The following is a 21,311-nucleotide window of genomic DNA, read 5'->3' on the forward strand; positions in this document are numbered from 1 at the left end:
ATCGCTGCTAACAAGAAAGGTTCCGCTTGCATTTCCTGGGGTTTAGCTGTGTTCCTGTGGTAAGAAAAAACTGTGAAAAAACTGAAAAAAAGTGTGAGAAACATCTTAAAAATGCCACAATTTCGCGTTGTTTTTTTCTAATATATATATATATATATATAATCGTACTTTTAAACTAGTACAAAGTTTTAAAAACGTTAAATGAATATAAAATATTTTAGCGTGAATGCGCAGCAATTGGCTAGTTCACGCTACTTGGTTAAAGTAACGTTAATATAACTGTAGCATCAACAGCTGTTAGCCAGAATAGTTTATGGAAGGTCCACTATACTCTGAATTGATCAATAATTACTTATCTCTTTAAACTATTTCCAGTTTTCCACATACAGCCACATGGTCGTGTCCTCTAAATATGTGAAAGTGTGCGACTTGAAACTTTTGTTAGCGTTAATTAGCTTACTAACAGTAGCTACATAGCCGCCTGGTGATGCCCTCAAGTTACCTAGCTACCGCCTAGTGACGCAGGTGAAAATCGTTGCCTCGGTTGAACTGCGACTTTTTGTGTCCGTTTTTAGCTTCCTGTTCCAGTCGAAACTGTAATTTGATTCCGTCAGATTAAGCAACATTAAGTTAGTGAAAGTTTATTTAGTTTGAAGGGTGAGTACATGTTTGTGTGCTGAAGCCCCAGACTGCTTGGAGCAGGTGCGACGACGAGTGCTGACACGTTGGTTGTGGACGCGTTAGCACAGTTCGACCAGCAGATGCTGCTGTTAGCATGATGATAATGAACAGCTGTGATTGACCCAGACAAAACAAAACACAGCACAACTAAAATCAGATCAGGTAAAATCAGACGTATCAATTAAACTAGCTTGAAAATTGTTTTTTTTTTTATTTCACAAACATACAAAATAGTCAAGTACTACTACAAGTAGTACAAGTTATTCAGTTCCATATATCCCTGGTACATTGTCTTATTTCTAGATACTGTGTAAAACAGAAGGAGTGCGCATATACAGTTTAAGTGCAATCTGGCTGTAAGAAAGAAAGAAAAGAGGCAAAGAGAAGAGGGCGGTTAATGATAAAGCACGCCATTATGTGATATCTCGATGTGGTTTTACTAAAAGGGGCTTGAGTGCGCGACACTGAATATAAAGTACCAGGAAATTGTTTTCCTCCTTCTTTCATTACAGGCGAAACAACAGTCACAACAGCTTCTCAGACTGTGGCACCTAGACATAACCCAGCAAAACAGGGGTGTTTGGTCTATTTTTGTCCAGAAGGTGAGGGGATCCCGGGACGCGCTGCCAACTAGTTTTCACAGGAGGTCCCGACACCGCCTGGTGCCACTGCGCGCTCTGCTGACGCAAACACGTCGCTGTGGCTCAGTGCGATGGCGGACCGCAATGTCCCCAGAGCTGTCCAGGGAGGGACGGAGCTAAGTCACTGAGGCACATTCACCGGCTGCGTTACTCCTCTGTGCGACCACCTGTTAATAAGAAGCCGCTGCCATTGCCGTCACTGCCGTGAAATAGTATGCGGGACGGGGTCTCGTCGGAGAGCACTGACCGGGACGAACCAGAAGTGGAGTGAAGAGCAGCGGAGTGTGCCGGGCTGACGCGCCGCATGTTGAGCCAGCAAGTTGAGTGAAATAACAAAAGTCGCGCCGACGAGGAAGGAGACGGCCTCTGTAGGATTTAACCGAGGTTTGAGGGCACAGTTGTTCCGGCAAAATGAAATTCGCGGAGCATCTTTCGTCCCACATCACTCCTGAGTGGAGGAAACAGTACCTTCAGTATGAGGTAAAGTGAAATCAATGTTTTATTTGAAATAAAACCTTGCGGATATTGGCATAGGCAAAACTCTCATGAACACGTTTAAATTTCTTGGAACATATATAAGTAAACCGAGAGCTGAAAGCTAAGAGCATTAAAATGTTTTTTTTTTCCAGTTTCATTATAGCCTGCTCATGAGAGCTGTAAAACCACGGCAAAGACAGGGAATGTCCTTTTGTTTATGAAGGGGAAACTGACTGCGGTTAACAGCCACAGGGAGCATTTTATTATTGCTGTTTGCTGAGTTTACAAAACTTAAAAATAAACTGAATGGCCTGTTTACTGAACAGTTTAATTGCTTTCATACTGGGAAAAATTAAGAACATTATTGTGTTATTTATTATGCTACAATTCATGGTATAAATATTTCATAATAGTCTATACATAATTAATAATATTTTTGTATGTTTTTGTGTAAAAAAAAACAAGCATGGATAGCATTGATTTTTATGCAGTATTTTTGTCTTTTAGTCTTGATTTTTTTTAGTTTGTTCATTTGTTACCTAAAAGGAGACTGGGTGAGAAATTTGCAGATATTGTTCTCTGAGTATTTCATGTTTTTGCAGTTGTGTGTGTGTGTGTGTGTGGTGTTTTGGTGTCAAAATATAGTTAAATATTTTGCACATTTGAATGAAAAATGTTTTTTCTTTCTGGTTTCCAATGTCTGTGCACATAAGACAGATCTATGTGTGCACACAAGGTCTTCGTTGGGTGGTGTACAGTATTTGTCAAGTATTTTATATTTTCACACTCTATTTTACTTTTTCACACTGGTTTTACTTTAAGAGCTTTAGTGCAGATATGCAGTGACAGGACATGCTGCTCCGTTCCATTTTGCTCTATGAATTATAGACAAAGACCCTGTCCTCCTGTTCTCTTCCCCAGCAGTATTCATCCCAGACTCAACAGAAGCTCACTGCACTGGTTTTATTTTGGAAACATGCCCTAAATCCTATAATTAATATATTTAGATCTTATCATCTTGACATAACGATATGCTGTCATCACCATATAAGGAAAACATCTTTGGAAAATATAATATAAGTGGTAAAATGAAAGTGAAATAGTAAAATAGTAGTAGTGAACACACTGGGGAGAAGATAACACAACAGTAGACTTTTATTTGTTTTCATTATTAACAAATTAGATTTTTAACAACAAATGCAGCTTTTCTGGGGTCTTTGTATGAACAGACTGCTGCACAGTGAGGGACAGATGCATGGCCATACCAGCCATTTTACACTTCCAGTCTTCGCGTCGGCACTCACTGACCTGAGATGGATGATGGTAGTTTTTTTTTTGTTGTTATCTGTGCTATAGCTTTGTTTTTTAGTAATTAGATACTAATATTCAAGTAAATATTGAAAATTCGGTATTTTAGCAAAACATTTACAAGACTAACAAAAGAAACACATATTCAGTTATATAATCTTTGTTTACTGGGACTGGCCATACTAGTTTATTTCTATGTGAACGTACAAAAACAATAAACACACTTAAAATGCAACAGTGATGAATAATATGTACCTAATTATTATCTGTAATTAATGTGAAGCTACTGTTTTACTCTTTTAAGCAACCTGTCTATAAAAACATGTTGTTAGACATGTAACCTTTTTTAAATTAAGATGTAAAATGAGCAGATGTATATAGTTTTTGTAGCAAGGGGCGGGTTGTTTTTTGTTTGTTTGTTTGTTATTTTGTTTGTTTGTGATATTGCTGCTGCTTCAGTCTTTGTCTCACCTCTATAAACACTATTTCTACCTGAGTGGGAGGGGCACAGAGAGAGAGCTCATAGCTATACTGTAGATGATGGACAACTAAAGCTTCTATGCCCTTTGGAACAAGCCACGAAACAAGAACAAACATAAAGTTATATTATAAGAGTTAAGTCAGTTCAGTTCAGTGAAGTGGGTCACTGAGATAAAACAGACTTTAAAAAATACCGTAATATTAAAAAAATGTACTGCCCTTCTGAAAGAAATACTGCTGTGGTGCAACACAGGCAGTTTAGTTGTTTGTCTAATAAATGACCAACTGCCACATTATTTCACTGCACATGCCAATATTATCTGTAGTCTAGTATGTGCAGTAAAATATGACAGGTCTGTGGTGTATGGAACATGACATCCATATTGACTGTGGTTTAAAGCGATATTCTTGCCTTTGTATGCCGCATGGACTAATTAACCTGCTGCCCAAGTTTCTCTCTCCTCCTTTTTTTAGAGCACACTATTGTGTGGGAAAACTGTGTAGATTGGTCAGACAGTTTCTGTGCAGATGAAGGATGCGGCAAAGTGGCTGTCTCACTTGGCAGGCTTTAGTTAGTAAGGCATTCCAACAGGCAGCCACTGACAAGACAATTGAGTAATAAGATGTAAGATGTGTGCTTTATCCTGTGGGATTGTAGTTATAAACCTATATGCTAAATAACCGTTTTGATTGAGGTGTGCATGTTCATCAGACTTCAAAGGCTTTTGCCAAAGTCCAGGGGATGTACATACTACATTTTACTGAGATGATTTATCAGAAAAGAAAGAAGGAACAAGAACATGTTCAATAAACCCCAGTGAGATTAATTTGACTTTTCGTTCTGCTTATTAATTTAATTTCTCTACACGCAATGCAAGCTTACATGTATTATAGCATGTACAATTATGTGCAGCAATGTTTGAATTGATGTGTGTATTGTATAACTGAGTACTGAACAGCACAGGTATAAAGAAAGAGGGAGAGATAGGGATGGATGCAGGTGTTTGTGTGTGTGTGTGGGTGAGAGAACAAGGCCACTTATGCACTTACCTCTGCAGTCTAATCACTTGTGTAAGCTTTGATGAGGAGGAGGAGAGTGCATGTGGAGTCTAACATTTACAATTCAAACTAGCAAAGTGATATTATAGTGTATAGATGAAAAGCGTGCCTGTGTGAGTTCAGTGAGAACTGTTTGTTCAAAGCTGAAACATTTTCTAATCAATCTGAATGATGTATTTTAAATGTCTAAACCAGTGTAGTCAGTATTATGACTTTGTATTATGACAGATATAAATGGTACACAAACATCAATATTCTGTATGAAATGAAATTGCAATTTATAAGCATGTTGTACGAGAAGAACATTATGTATACAGCAGGCATGGCATGGCAGCTGCTGAGAACCCTTTCTATACTTCCCTGCTTCGTTCTATCCTCACCTCATCGTTCCTCCCCCACTGGGAAGACATCTGGTCCCCAACCAGACCTGCCCTGTGCTCCCCTCCTCTTGGCCTCTCCTCCTCCTTTTGCGTGCAGGGATCCACTTAAATACAGACCGAGGGATTCAAGTGATCCACCATTGGCTTTGTATTTGAGCAAGCCATCTCTTCAGACTAATAAGACACGGTGTGCAATCTTCTGAAGCACATAAATAACAATCTCAACCAACTTAGAGGAAGGATTTGACAATCTAGTATTTTGGTTAGTCCACTCAGCATGTCACAGCTATTAAAGGATTGAATTCCATCGATAGCATTCAATCGACTGGACACTCCAGTGTAAGCCTCAGTCAGACATAGTGACACAAGCCTGGTACTCGTGTTACACATGTGTTAGGTTTAGTGAGTATATATCATCATCACGTTAATGCAGGGTCATTCGGACTGATGGCCCCATTAGGCTTTGCTTAGTTGTCTACAGGTTTCACCACTGATTACTGACAAGCCTGCTGGTTTATCCCAATTCCCTTAAGAGCCACCCAGCCTCCATTTCCCATCAGTGCCATCACCATGGCAATCCATATGACGCAGAATGCCTATTCCATCTATAGTTGTAAGGGGAACGCCCTCTCGAGGACAAGTTTAGCGCTAGACTTACAATGCCTACATTTACCTCTGGATAGCTGCAGTGTAGAGGAACTCCTCTTCTCACTAATTGCTCAATCTTAGTAGACACAGAAGACCATGACATCTCAGTTATACGACATGGTGGAAAGACACCACACAGTGCTCTCCCCAAACCCATTAACTTCTCAGGGCACCTCCAGATTACCTAAGGCACTAAGTATATGTGAACCATAAGGAAGACATAAATTTCTTCTGCATATAGGCTGAATGTTTATACCATAAATTCCCACTACAGGTCTGTGTTTTCACTCGTGACCTTGTAACCCAGAACTCCTCTCCTACCCCTGTCCTATCTATGAACCCTTGTACTGTCTAGTATCTCCTATCATCTTTCATACTGAAGTTGCTCTTTTTCTCCTACAAGTCTCTGAGGTCATTGTGTATGTAATTCACAGAGGATCCTAAGTATCAACAATCCAGGCTCCTGCTAATGCACAGCAGTTTCTGAGTGGTTTTCACCCACACACAGAATTACTGATACTGCTCTCTGACTGTTCTATAGGAACCAAGGCAGAGAACAGGATAATCAAAACATCTAGCTTGTCAATATTTCTTTCTTTCTTTCTTCTTTCTTCTCTAACTATACATCATATTTGAATTGTTTTAAAAAAGGAAATGGCCGCACTTTTAGATTTCATTGTTGCGTACCTTGAACCTTGTTATCACAGTTAAGTAATCATTCAGAACTTCATTTCATATCTTAGTATAGTATACTCACACAGTCTCTAATTTTGCTAGGTTTAGTTACAAAGGCATCTTTAATGAGAAATATAATTGACTTCCAGTCTTATAGTACCACATGGAACTGCAGTTATCGGTCGGTTTCTATTATCACCTAGATCAGTCGTATTGCAGAGACACAATCCCATTTAACCCCCCCGCCCTCTCTCTTTCTCTTACTCTCTTTCTGTTGCACCTATCAGTTTGTCTCTCTTCTATTTCCCAAAATGTGTTTTAATTAGAAGATGCTAGCTTTGATGAAAAAACAAATGTGTCTGTCAAACTCTGCAGCTTTCAAAGGACAAGTTTAATCTAACTCAAGCTATCACAGTTTGTTTTAAAATTCCAGGCAACCTTTGTTCTCAATTTATCATCAAAACCACTTTGTGTAATCCCTTGTACTAGGGTGTATAAACAAGCACATAAATATTTTGCCTTGACCTTATGCGTTATAATAAACAATGATGATAGTTATAAATATTACAACTCATTCTGATGATCTGATGGACCTGAATCAGGTGGTTGCAATTTCATGTGATTTTTTTGGATACTCAAGAATTCAAAATATTCTGTAAACCCACCATTATCTGGGTTAATTATTGCAAACAGTACATTTGCAGAAGATCTGATCAGTAATGTTTTTCTTGTTTCCTCATCAGGCTTTCAAGGACATGCTGTATGCTGCCCAGGACCAAGCTCCGTCCATAGAAGGTAAGGAGACTCCCTGTACTGTAGATAAACAAACCCAGACACTCCCACTCATACACATTAACCCATGCACCCACTGCTCTGGGCCTGTTTGGGCATCCCCAGAATAACAGCCCTTCATTTGCTTAAAATAGACAGTCATCACAAACATGCTACCACTCACTCACCACACTTTCTGACTAAACTAGACCAAAGCCAATTACAGAATTATTACCTTCTACCTAAGTATCTCATCTAACCAGCTTCAGGTAATAAAGAGCACATGGGAAGAGGATAGAAGTGTTTTGTGATAAAGTTGGTTACTGTGCCAAAACAGAAGTTTGTCCTATGGAAGCTGTCTACATGCTGACCTTCAGTGGAATGGCTGGCAGCGTTGCTATTGAACACAGTAAAGATAAGGACGTCCACTGGCTATTATTAATTCCTGGCACTAGACTACAAGTGTTGTGGCATAAGACAAAGAATTTAAACAATTTTTAAAAATTTTACATAGCTGTTTGTGGAAGTAAACAGCTTTCTTTAGTTGCAGACTTGAGACATTACAGACTATGATGTGGTGAGGTGCAACTCTGTGTATGTGACTGTGTAGGTCTCTGAAACTAACCTTTACCATGCTTGTTTTGATGTGCTGTGCATATGCGCTCATGCCCAATACCTTGGTGTGTGTACAGTGATAGATTTATTTTTATGTTGTTCAACTAGCACCCCATAGAGCAGTGACTCCCAGAGCTCAGTTCCAGCTCAGAGAACTTGAAGGGAATGAGAATGATTGTATCTATGAACAACAAAGACGTTAACACACAATCACAGAGCTTTGTCTGTGTGATTGTATGAGTCAGTTTCAGACAGTTATTTTTTTATCTGTAGTAAATTGAAAGAGATCGTACTGTATTTAATATGCACAGTATTATATGAAATGTGAATGTGACACTTGTGGGTAAGTTGGTTTCTATTGATATTGCTCACTCCTAAATAGCATATTGAATATTTCTATACAACAAATCTTTTTCGGTGGTATATACGAGCTTTGTCTCCAGAGGCAGTAAGCCCTGCTAGGTGCGCACAGTGTGAATGATAAATAATTTTCTGTGTCAAGTCTGTATGATGCTCATGGGTCACTGATGTGCCTCTGTCAGCTTGTGACAAGACAGATGAGCATAGCATATGACTACAGGCAGGATCAATCAATCAGTAGAAAATCATCCTGCATCATTCATCTGTTTTTATTGTTATGTTTCAGTAGTAAGTTTCAGTAAAGTTTCACAATTCCCCACTCAGTCAAATTGATGTGTGAGCTTTTTACACTTTGGTTTCACACAGTACAGAATGTTACAAAACACTGAAGCAGGCAAGAGAAAAATAAGAGAACCATTTGCTGAAGAGAGGAAATCTTTTAAGGTACCAGACAGCTGTTTGTCCCTTTGGGAAAGAGAGAGAGGCCATAATGAAAACAGCAGCAGAAGCAAACAAACAGTATTATTGAACCCTAAAGCATTATTTTCTGTGGCTGTGATTCATTGACTGTTCATAAAATAAATAAGATTAGCAGGTATTACAAAATTCAAGCTTACTGCATAACTTCTACAAATCTGATTGAAAGAGCATTTATATATTGTTTTTTGACTCTAGTGGAAACATGTGCACGCACTCTATTGATAGCAAAGCTGCTCTGCAAGGTACTGGGGTATCTGAAACAACTTGTACTTTAGTGTCTTGTTCAAAGACACTGACATTAGACATGTGTACCAAAGTAGTTCACTCCAGTTCTTGTGTTAATTAAAGCCTGCATGTTGTCTTACATCATCTCTTTAGAAATCCAGTAGTTTTTAATTGGATTCAATACTAATTTTAAAGTTGGGTGTCAAAATAAAAAAATTTGTCATGGACCATGCTTGCTAAATGTTGAATACTATTGCTACTGGAGAGATGCTTACTGCTGCTATTGTCGTTATCAAATAAGCTTCCAGTTATTTTGTAAGTTACTTGGATTAAAGCCTGGTTACCCAATACCTAAGAAAATGACTTCTCATTAGTTGTTTTGGCCAACTGCCAACTGTCATGAAAACACTTTACTGTCACATAGGACAGCCAGAAATATAACTTCACTTTTAGGAAGCTAGAACTAGGTTAAAATTCTTTCTCAGTTATTTGATCCAAATAATAACTTGATGAATTTTCTGCAAATTGTCTAATTGAGTAATCAGTTAATTGTTTTCAGACCAAGAAACAACTAAAACATATCTAATTATGCATGCCAAAATTATTTTAATATAATAATAAATCATAGAAAATACTAAGTTTTTATAGCACCATTTCACATACTTATATTTTTATGTCAGTGCTGACACAGCAGCATCAAATTTAAAATCTTTATTGAATGAAAAATTATAATGATGTGAGAAAAGGATGCACTCTCTCTCCTTCTGTCTCCTGCCTCATTCTTTACCCATAAAAAAATATGGTTTTGGTATTCAGAAAGTGTTTCCCTTGCCTGAGGGAGACAGTTTACTGCATTATAACTATTGGCTCACCCACTCTGCTCTCTCACTGGACACCCTGCTATACCTGATAGAGCTGTGTAGTAGAAAGACAACACTGAACAGGCAGCACTTCAAAGCCTCTTCCAGGGCCTCTGCCTAGGTATTTTCAGTTAGAGAGACTGTTACTATATATGGCCCACAACAACAATATGTTTATGGTTTGATATTTCCTTAGAGACATAATTGTCTCTCGTGCTGTTATATGTTGGAGCGTATGAGTCTTTTGTTTAAACAGACATTATCCAATCATGCGCTTCTTTCAGAAATATATTTCATCAAATGAATTCTTCAATTTAAACACAATGGATGTACAGTAATTAAAAGAGCTTGTTGTAAACAGACATGTACACATGTGTGCATTATGATTGCTTTGCTGCTGCACATGCCCCTTAACCTCTTGTTGAGATCCTTTGTTCTCGTTCCATTCCTCACTAGTTCTTAATTGTAATTAAAATACGCCTGTCCCTGTACTGTGGAGTGCCAGTGGAAGACAACAGACAGAACAGCTGGTTAGATCTCTGGTTTCCCCTGTCCCAACCATTAGAATGAGTTATGCCACAATCTAATTCAATTAGCCTGCTGGTTATTGCAGAGATCTGAGAACAATGGCCTGGGATAATAAACGCACAGCTTTAACAACAACTGCGTGTGTTGTTTATGCCACATGCGCCTGCATTTATATTTTAAGGCATGTATAAGGCAATCCTGCATGGAGGCAAGATTTCACACACAAGTCATTCATTTGCTGTCTCATTCATTAATTTATTCATTCTTTCATTCATTGTGTCCATTCTGCTACTCTTTAAATGGCCAGTCTATTACTGTGATGATATCTGTGTGGGGCTGAGGCACAGGGGAGCTGTGGGAAGACGGTAGTGATGGCACTGTTGGATTCACACAATGAGTAAGGGTGGGGTTAATGTGTAGTCGCACGAACACACACACATCCCTGTCTGAGAGTGTCGTACATTATTTAATTTTATTTATATAGTGCCAAATTTTATTTATATAGTGCCAAATCACAACAGAAGTCACCCCAAGGCACTTTATAGTCTAAGGTTTAAGACTTTATAAAATATAACTGTATACAGAATAATATAGAAAACCCAACAATTTCACTTGAGCAAGCACTAGACAATAGTGGAGAGGGAAAACTCCCTTTAGATAAAGAAACCTCCAGCAGAACCAGGCTCAGGGGGGATGGCCATCTGCCTTGACTGGTTGGGGTGAGTTGAGTTCCTTATTCATCTTATTTTTACTACTACCTTATGACTTGACTGTCGCTGCCTTATCCCTTAAGGGCTTTTCATGTTTTATCTAGTCAAATCAATAACAGTATAAAAGCAGCAGTGTGAAAATAGCATGCAGTGCTTCTTTCTGTCTCTTATAGAAGATAAGAGACAGTTTGTATTAGTCCACTGTTTTTATAGAAGATAAATGTGATTATATTTTTAAGTTTATGGAGTCTTTCTTTTTTCATTACCTCAGTAGTTTGTTTCATTGTATTCAAATAATCTGACTGTATTTAAAACCTGTCCTATTTGAGTTCTTTAACCTTGCATCTTATTATATAGCACCCTGAAATAATACTTGCTACAGCCGATCTCTATTTTGCAGCACGACACGCCGAGATAGTGATGTTTAGGTGCAATGTGTTTGATTTTACATGTGAATTGGTTTCTGTGCATGTTGGACACATGCAAAACTTTATATTTACAGTATAAACATGTCTTTAAATTCAACCTGGTTTGTCTAACCTAAAGCCTAATGAATCTCAGTGTTTGTCTTAAAGTGGTCTAGAGTTGCTCTGATGCTGTCAGAGTGAAGAATGACAATGACGCCCATAAGGACAAAATAAATGTAGAACCAAATGGATAGATTGATGTTTCTGTTTTGATTGAGTCAGAACAAGGAAAGCACAAAACCGGATTTGCATTGTTCCATGACAGGCACCTGTACCATCTCAGCCTCCTGCTCTTCACTGTGCAGCCTTTGAAGCCTTTGTTCCTACGCTTGGTCTGAACAATATAGTCCCTCTCATTTGACTCTTTATAGCATTGATTATAGGTGAATAAACAACACAGTAAACCCTGCACTCTTTGCTGCTATCCCAGTATTCTTTTTAGCTCTGAACACTTCCTGAAGAAATATTTTTGTGAGTCGTGCTCACTTTCACTTTCATCTCAATGAAAGTGATAACATGAATTGCTCAACTTTATCTTTCTGGAAGCTTACTCTTTCTTTACACTGACACTTTCTATTGTCGTCCATGCCATTTGCTCGTCCGCCATTTTGTTGAGGGGTTTTGATGAGCTATGAATGCTGTTATCCTGTGTAATACAGTGCTGATTGTTATTCTGCTGGCGTATATGAAGAGAAAACAGCTGTTATTACTGTTATTGTTCCCTATTTGAGTCTGGTCTGTATTTCAGAAGTATAAAAACATACTTGTACATTAGCTTAAGAAAGATATCGGTATGCATTACAGTAAGCATTACATTTTTATTTGGCTAAAATTGCAATTTATCACACATATGGAGATGTGTACATTTTTTTAATCTGTGTCCAATCAATTTAGTTTGCCACTTCAGTCAACCCACTGTAGCTCAAGGTAACATGCATTACAGACACCAAGGGGAACCAGACAGAGAAACATGTACAACTCTGTGTGTGGTTAGGTAGAGAGACGTGCTGGCAGGAGGTCAGGCAGACACTCAGAAGGCAGAATAAGCAATGGAAAGAAAGGGAGAGAGATGAACGGGCAGACAAACAGGTAGACAGGCAGAAGGGTTCAACAGGACAGTTGTGTGGCAGCCGGGGTCTCCCACCAGGCTGCATTATTGATGGGCTCTTTGACAAGCTGCTGCTCCTGCTCGCTTCCAAACACTAATTGTTGGGGTGGGGGTGGTTCTATCTTCATTCTTAATCTTGGTGCCATCAAGACAACAGATGTAGAGAAAATCAAAGGCAAACTAAACAAAATATAGTAAGAGTAATGCATGACAACTATTAATAAGTAGGACGAAATGAGTTCCATAGCTTACCAGGGCCCAACAGACTGCTAAGGCATCATAATTATACTCCAGAAAAACTACTGCGCTTGAATAGTTGTACCTATAATGTAGGTTACAGAATAGTTTTATCCTCACCCAAGCAAGTTGTGGAGGGAGGTGACTATGGAAATTGGTCTTTTGATGAGGCTTCTAAGGGTATTAGAGGAGAGGGAAGCAGGGGGTCAGGGTCAGTACAAACCTAGGATCACTATTCCAAGGTCGTGGACTAATTGAACTGAGGTTATGAACGATGAAAAAGGTGAAAGGTAATTGAATGAATAGAGGAATGGAGATTGATGGCTATCACTCTTTGGGCTTATGTTTCATGGGATGATTATGATAGAATGAAGAACAGGAAAGAGGTTGAAAAACAACGATTAATGGATTGAATGAGATTGTCAATGACCATTCTAAAACAGAAAGAGAGACTGAGAGGAAGAGATTCTTCTGGCGGCAGACAGACAAACAGACTGAGTGGGAGGTCCCTGGGCTCATCTCCAATGCATGTTACCCTGCATTAGCACTACAGCCATCCCGCAAGAGAAAGACAGAGAGAGAAAGAGAACCTTGATAGATGAAAGTCTTCTATCATCCATCCATTATTCATCTGTGAATTAGATCTCGCCTGAATGAAGTGGATGAAATGGGTGGGAAGGTGGAGGAAAGGGGAAGAGAAGGAAAGGCGTGGGTTGGTTTAGAGGAGGAGAGGTCTGGACAGCAACTGTGGGGGTGAGGAGTTCGGATGAGGATGTGATTCCAACAGAGATGGTATTTTTAGATTTGGGGCATTTGTCAGGAGCCTGAGAGGGGAGACAGGGGTTCAAATCCCGGCTGTGGCCTACCTCCAGTAGGGGTCCTTAGGCAAAACCTCCTTATGCTTATCCTCCCTTTGCCTTGTACCTTGTAAATTGCTATGTATAAGAGCATCTGCTAAATGACTACATGTAAATGTAAAATGTAAATTATGTAAAAATATTGTTTCTATTGTTGCAGTTGTAGTATTAGCAAAATGGGATTGGAAATGTAGAAAAAACAGAGCTAAGAAGAAGCAAAGGTGGTAGGGGCAGGGATGGGGTTAGAAGGGATGGTGATGATAATGATGATGGTGGTGTGTTTGTGTGTTCAGAGAAAAGGTGAATGGTGGTTAGTGGTGCTCAGTGGATTGAACAGCTAATAACTTAATGTGTCCTGCGTGTGTGAACATTTGCATGTTGATCTATCCACTATGCCTTATGAACATGCTGTCAGTTGAATGAAGATGACAGGGACCGACTGATCTCTCCATCTCCAGTAGCTGAAAAAAATGTCCCAAATGGAAACTACATTTATTCCACACATGCAGACGCCATTTTTAAAATAAACAGAGACCCTAGATGATCTGAGGTGCACAACTGGAGATCAGATACAACTCTCCCATTGTGCACATCCAGCAGTGACCTGAACAATTTTAACCATGGGAAGCATGTTAATGCAATTAGATCTGTCTCTGCTGATTAGTCAGCTGTTAAGGTCTCTGGGGTTTGGTTTATTTGTTTAGCTTAGCAGGGCTTTCAAACCATAATCTAACCTCTTTCATAAGCAAGTTATTGTTATTAATCAGTGAAGAGAAGCCTAATCAACAACTTTGGACATCTTCCAGCAGATCATGAATAGTTTTCTTTATTTATTTATGCATTACTTGGCTGAAAAAAAACATCAATGTGAATTGCAAACTGCAGATTTTGAGTGTCATGCACACTCATGGCATTCAGAGAATTAAGATCTGCAGTCTGAGTGATAGGAAATAAAAGTGCAAAGTAGGGAGGTGATGATTGATGGATAGAGAGAAAAAAAGAGACATGCGACCTTGCCTCTGCTGGTTGCATTTTGATGTTTTTATCTTCTCACACTGCCACTCTCTGCTACACTCACATACAAGTTACTGCACATGTGTGCTCTTACACACACATTCAAGCAGACACACTTAACACAGGCACATAAGGAGCTGTGTGCCACAGGGGGTGTGGGTGTGATTGTAAGCTATAGGTGATGACAGCAGGGCCATATGCTGATGCATTTCTATTTTTTTTAGTGCTGCAATTAGAGAACAGTAATGAAATATTACAGTGTCCACTCTAATCTTAACTGTAAACACATAAAAAGCAAATTTTCAATGTCACTTTCTGATGTTAGCTTTATAGTCTGTTATCAAAAGTATGTCAGTCAATAAGTAATAATGATGTGTCTGTCATCCAGCTGTGCCATCTTGATGAACATTCGTATCAAGGTTGTGTGTGGGTGTGTTTGTACTGTATGTGTTAGTGCAAGAGTAGGCCATTGCAGAAGTCACAGTGTCCTTCACTATACCAGTGCGGTGTCTCTCAGGAGAAATGCCCAGAACCTGGCTCAGATTAGCTTAGAGGCATGAAAACATTGTGAAAATGTACCAATCACATGAAGCTCATATGAGACTGTTTCCTCAATCCTGTATTGCTGTATTGACTCTCAGCTGATTGTCAACACAATTTCAGGCCTCAGCACTATGTCTGGCAGCATAGGGATCAATTTCAGAAATGATATTTGATGGAAACATTTCTCTAGCAGCAGAGAGTTTAAATTGAGTCTGGGCTCATGAGGGCCCATGGCAGTGTGTATGTGGGATACAGAGGTGGCATATATTTGTTTGGTGTGGTATCGTATATTACTTTATAGTTCAGCCTGTGGGCAAAATGTGAGAGACACACTCAAAGAAAGACAAAGAAGTAGCAGTGGATACTGAGTGGCAGTGAGGGCTGAGATTGTCAGATAAAATGAAAGAGGCAAAAAAGAAAATAAGAGAGGTGACATTGCTGGTAATTGGAGGAAAGGAAGCTAAAGCCTCAGGGAGCCTCCTTTCCCAAGCTTTTCTGTTACTCACACAGGAAATGTGTGAATATATAAAGACCTGGAAGCAGAAATAACACAAGAGCTCTTTCATTTGCTTATTTAATACATTTTAGTCTGGTGAGCATTTTAACTACTTAGCAGCAATAACTAGTCATAATTTAACTTCAATACATTTGAGGTTAGGAGGTGTAAAGGGCAGAAGAATATTGGTCTAAATATAATTTCTCCTCTTGTTTGCAATATATCACCTTCTTATAATTCAGAGACCAGAGGAGAGAGATATCAATAATTTACAGCAATTGTTCCCTTCTGGACAGCCTGTCTGTTTTTATATTAAATGTTGAATTATTAACACTGTGGTGTGTGAGATTGGAAATATGGAGAATCTCTCTCCTGATGCTTCACAAACTGCACTGTCACTTACTGTCAGCCAAGCTGTGTCAAAACAGGTAAATGGTAAACTATAAAGTAAATTGAAATCAGAGCATTTTATGTTTTCAATGGACATTAGAAGCTAAGTGGAAAGATTAGAAATTAAAGGATGATTCTGCTGTGTGGTGGCTTTCAGTATCTCAAGCTTTTCATCATTCACTATAAAGCCAACATGCAACAATACATACAATACAACTATTACTCTAAACTAACCCTGCTACCGCATGCTGGCCTCAGGCAATATTCATATTTCATATCCTCCTCATCATGTACGTTAATAGTAACAGTTATCTTAGTGCTGGCTAAGTTGACACACTTGTAGAGTCCAGTTGGTACTTAACATCTTTACATGTTTGTGTCTGATGGTCTGACTTCATCTCTGCCATTTAAAGTGGAATCTTGACTTACTACCATCTATATTATAAAAGAGACGCACTCCTCAGTGGCTTTTCACAAATTACTGTTTGTCTCTGTTTTGCATTTTGTCCTCCGGGCTAACTGCATGGTTTCTTCTTGACAAGTGCCATCTGATAATTAGGCCTCATAATCACCTTATTAGTATGCAGCTCAATTGAGCAGAGAACAGCTTATTGTTCCCATGGCATGAGCGGCAGCCATTTATAAGAGGATTATTGTAAATTTCTTGTTAGGGTTTTTATGAGAATGACTCATGTGTAATGACTTAAATTGTTGCATTGTTACCCTCAGAAGCATTTCTTTTTAATGTAGCCAGCAATTGTTGCACTTGTGATAAATCCTCTATTAGGATGCATGGTAATGTTTTTTAAGACATAAAATTGGTGAGCGGGGGGAGTGGCACTGTATTTCAAAGACGGTTTCACTGTATTTTGCGTACCTTTTTTAGTGGACACACAAAGCCAAGCTGAACTTAAGCTTTCACAGTTACCATGGCACCAATGAAAGAGACTAGATTCACTCGAGCCTTGTTTTGTTCCATTCAGTACCCGAACACAAACAGCACAGAACATGTGCTAAGAACCAGGGTGTTAGCTTGAATTTTAATACATCTTGTGAAAGCATGCTGATGACTCTTAAGAACACAAGATAGTAAAAGATATGAACTGATTCTTTGCAGTATGACAGCAATTTCATAATTACAATGGGAGTGTGTTTTCCGGTGCTTGGCTTGTACCTTGTGTGTAGTAGGATGACTTCATATTCAAGCATTGTAGACAGAATGTACTGTTGCCATTACTTTTTTCACAATCAACAATTTGTCAGCACAGAATAAATACAAGCCATTTTCCTGCAAGGCTTTAGGAGCCTCAGTCAGTAAGCTTCATCCTTTGACATACACACAAACATCCATCACTCTGAAGCCACAGAAACCTATGGCTCTGATTTGGTGGTCTGTTTGTGCTGAAGTCTGATGAAGGGGATGGGAATATGGAGCCATGGTGCTTGCTGGTGGTTGCCTCTCCTATGTGTGTTTCTATTTAGACTCAGCTAGTGTCTACCCCATGCTGATGAGTGACACACACACAAGAGTCTCACGCATAGACAAATGCCACTCACAACACACCCCCCTCAGTGTGTATGCCACATACATATTCTACTTGACATACTCAAAGATGAGCTGCTTGCTAGAGATGCTTTCCAAACACCCTCTCCCCCCCCCAAAAAAAATGCACCTACACATGCATGCATGTTGTTCACTGACATAATATGTGCAGTTTCTACTTTCTATGAGTAACAAAACACATGTTGGTCTGACAATTACAGAAACTGTTAGATGATGCTTAATCTAAATAGTTTCAAAGCAACACTGAAATGGAAGACTGTGGTGTGGAAGACTTCTACCAGCTAATACTAGATTGCTCTCTAATAATATGTGATTTGTAATATTAAGACATATTTTTGTACTGTTTTGTCAATTGCTTTGTAAAAACAGGGTACTTCCTGGTCATGTAAATCAGGTTAATGATATGACTCTCAAGCACTGCAAGGTCAGTATGCTCCTAATCACATTGAGTCAGGAAATTGCTCTTAATCTAATAACATCAAGTATTGGATTCCTTCCTCCCTGCTTGGATGGCAAAGGTAGAATGGTCAGTATGATGGCTCATTCATAAGGTAGAGTTACAGTATTACATTGAGGAAATGGAAACAGAAGAGTCAAAGGGAAAATTGAACTGTAAGTCTCAGAGATAACACAATAGTGTGAAAACTAGTCACTTACTACTTAACTTTCACTACCCAGCGGTGTGGTTGAGCTTTAGTTAATTAGACTAAAGATACGAGTGTTTGGCAGTCATAAGACAATGTAATCACACAAATGGTATAGTATGCTAAATCATGACTGAACAGCTTAATATTATGTATGCATTTGTACATAGGAATGCAGGCAGATTCTTGATTTGCAATGCTCTGGCAAGGCATGTTTGAAAGTTCAAGAATGCTTTTTCTTTCAATGCCTATTTAGTACCCACATATACTTTTTATAATAAGTCAAATTAGTTTTAAAATTTTCTTTAAAGACTAAATAGCTTTACATCTTTTTTTAATCTGTTTGCTTTCTTTTTTTACCCTCTAACCTTTTACTCCACCTTATTGAACCTCAGATGTGCTATTCCTGCTATAGATTCTATTTGTTCATATACATCCATCCATGATATGTCTATGTCAAGATATTGCAAATGTTATAGATCTTAACTTGAACCTAAACTAACTGCTAACCCAATACATGCTCCTAACTGTAACCTGCCTGAGTGAGGAGTTTCTAGACATTGCAAAATGAGCTATTCCTCCCTGAGGGAAAGGGCCTTGTTTCATGTCAGCTTTTTTGTTAGCTCCTAAATACTCTGTGTGTGGGTTTGTCTATGTGTGTCAGTGTGTTTTTCCAAATGTTTTTCTCCTTAAATTTGTCCTCAAAGTGAAGCTGTTTAGTGTGACTCTTATCGAGAGGCTGCACCTGCTGTTGTGAGAATACCACAGCAGCCTGGAGGGACATCTTCACACAAATGTGAAGACATACACACACACACACACCTACCTTAGTTTATCCACACCAAGCTGACTAAGGCACAAACCCATAAACGAACATGAATGATATCATGTTGTTGTATTTTCAATATGGTATGCCCAGCGCCATCTTTATCACGTGCCTATCCTAAAATCCTAAGTTTTCTTTTTGAGGTTCCACTTTTAGGACTAATGGTAAGAACAATTTATAACGTGCATCACTCATATCTTCAGAGGTGTCCTATCTGTTAAGGAACTGCCATGATGTAAAGTATTTTGGTTTTATTATGTAAAAGATTCTTGTACCATTCATCCGCTTCAACAAGTAGAACACGTTGTCTCCACAGAGACCAAAGCAACTGCAACAGTATACACAAATTGCACTGACATTAATGCTTATGGTAATTCACAAATGAAATGACAGGATTTTTAATTAACTTATGTGATTTCAGCAATAAAAGCTTCCTGTCTAAAACTACAAACCTCAACAGTCAGAAAAGCAACATGCCATAAACATTGATGTTTGACTCATTTCCAGAAGACATCCTCATTGCTGAAAATAATAGACTTCATACATAACTTTTAAAGTATTTTTTGTCATTGGTTATAGTGCAATTCCTAAATGATAAGTATGAACCCTGAAGGATTCTCTGAATGAAAGATCATATCATTAAGTTATGTCCTAATGAAGCTGGACATTACTACAGCAATTCGGTGTACTAATCATGCCAGTTTGTGTTTGTGTACTGTATCTAGATGATACGTCTACTATCTACTAGGGGTGGCTCAGTTCATAAAATTCACAGTTCAGTTCATATAGTGGTTTTGGAGTCATGATTTGTGGTTTGGTTCTAGAGTGTTTTGGTATAGCAACAGCCAGGACATTTCACAATAAAACTATGGCTAAGGACATAAGGAACACAAATGTTTCTTCACTGTCAAATACTTCATTGTTTCAAGAGCGTTTATCAAGATAATGTGTGTTTGAAAATTGTCTCCAAGGTGGTTTTAGATGTGAGGAGTTGCAGCTTTATCCCAATTTCAAAGTGTAGCATGGTATGAAAGTTGATGGTTATCATATCATGTACATTTACTTAATCTCAGTGTTGGTGGGCAACTAATTAAATTTGGATTGGACTCTTCTAACTAGCACTCACAAAAGCAAATAGTTTGTTTAAAGACAATTAATATTGTTGCCCTTCTATTTCTCTTGTTCTTCATTTCTACGGGTTTATAGCCTCACCAGTGATTGGAATGATTTGTTTACACTGTCCCCAGGGTGATGTTGACTTCCAGTGCCAGATTTATACTACATTTTCAGTAAATTGTGGTTTGCTAAACGTGACACTACCTGTTAGTGGCGATGCACATTTCACGTCTCTGAACCTATTCTGGAGGTTTATGTTTACTTATGTATAATACACAATAGCATAATTTTGCTGTCATTAGTAACATTAAATCCCAATGCCCACAAACAGACCTAAATGATGCTGGCAGATCGTGTAGCTGTACTTATTGACAGCTGCCCTTGACACTTCATCCATGCCAGTGAACTTTCAATTAATTAAGACTGCACATTGGTCAACCTATTTCAAATGAACCAAATAATGAATACAGTACATGCCCCAAGTTGTGACTGGCGAACCAAATGGGCTGGACATTTACTCCGTTGTCTGCTACACTGAGCAGAAGTGACCACCAATCGTATAAATCAATAATCTTATAATAGTAATTAGCAGTGTTTTTCATACAGGATCTTGACTGTGTGTCACCAACATTTCCATCATCTGCCATTTTAAATGCCAAATTTTAAATGTTGGTCCCGCACATAAATAGCATGCAAAATAGCCCCATTACTAGTCTCTGATGTATCTAGGCAGTGTACACAATTTCATGGATGATGGTGTATTTCAAAGCTGTAACAACATTCATACTGTTGGGATGTGTTACCTTAACATTACCTCTCTGGCCCCTCTGTTAATGGCATGGCTACTTGGTAGGTTAATGGATACTCAATTTTATCCACGTCTGTGGTCTTGCTATGCCTGCCATTGTTACAGAAGTGGAGCCTGGGTATTACTCTGCTTAGATTAATGGCTCTATCTTGGACTATTGACACAACACTTATCTTGTTTTTATGACTCCAGCGGCTTCTATCTACAGACCTCAGAGGCACACATGTGTACAATCACGCAGAGGACCACACAAAAAGACACACAACTATCAAGGTCTCATACAAGTACAGTTCAGTTGCAGTATATGTGCCATTTACTCTTTGTAACTCAATTGATATTTCCA

The 21,311-nt window shown here is 38.7% G+C and overlaps 1 protein-coding gene across 1 annotated transcript in view; it reads left to right on the top strand.

The window, feature by feature from the left end:
- The first annotated feature begins 13 nt into the window (after window positions 1–13).
- Window positions 14–21,311, top strand: part of xpr1a (xenotropic and polytropic retrovirus receptor 1a) — a 61,561-nt gene continuing 40,263 nt past the window's right edge. The window contains 3 exon segments of the mRNA XM_026345155.1: window positions 14–59; window positions 1,194–1,802; window positions 7,093–7,144. Of these exon segments, the coding sequence (XP_026200940.1) occupies window positions 1,734–1,802; window positions 7,093–7,144 (121 nt within the window). The 5' untranslated portion in view covers window positions 14–59; window positions 1,194–1,733.

Source organism: Anabas testudineus, chromosome 4 (assembly GCF_900324465.2).
Source record: "Anabas testudineus chromosome 4, fAnaTes1.2, whole genome shotgun sequence".
Lineage (NCBI taxonomy): Eukaryota > Metazoa > Chordata > Actinopteri > Anabantiformes > Anabantidae > Anabas > Anabas testudineus.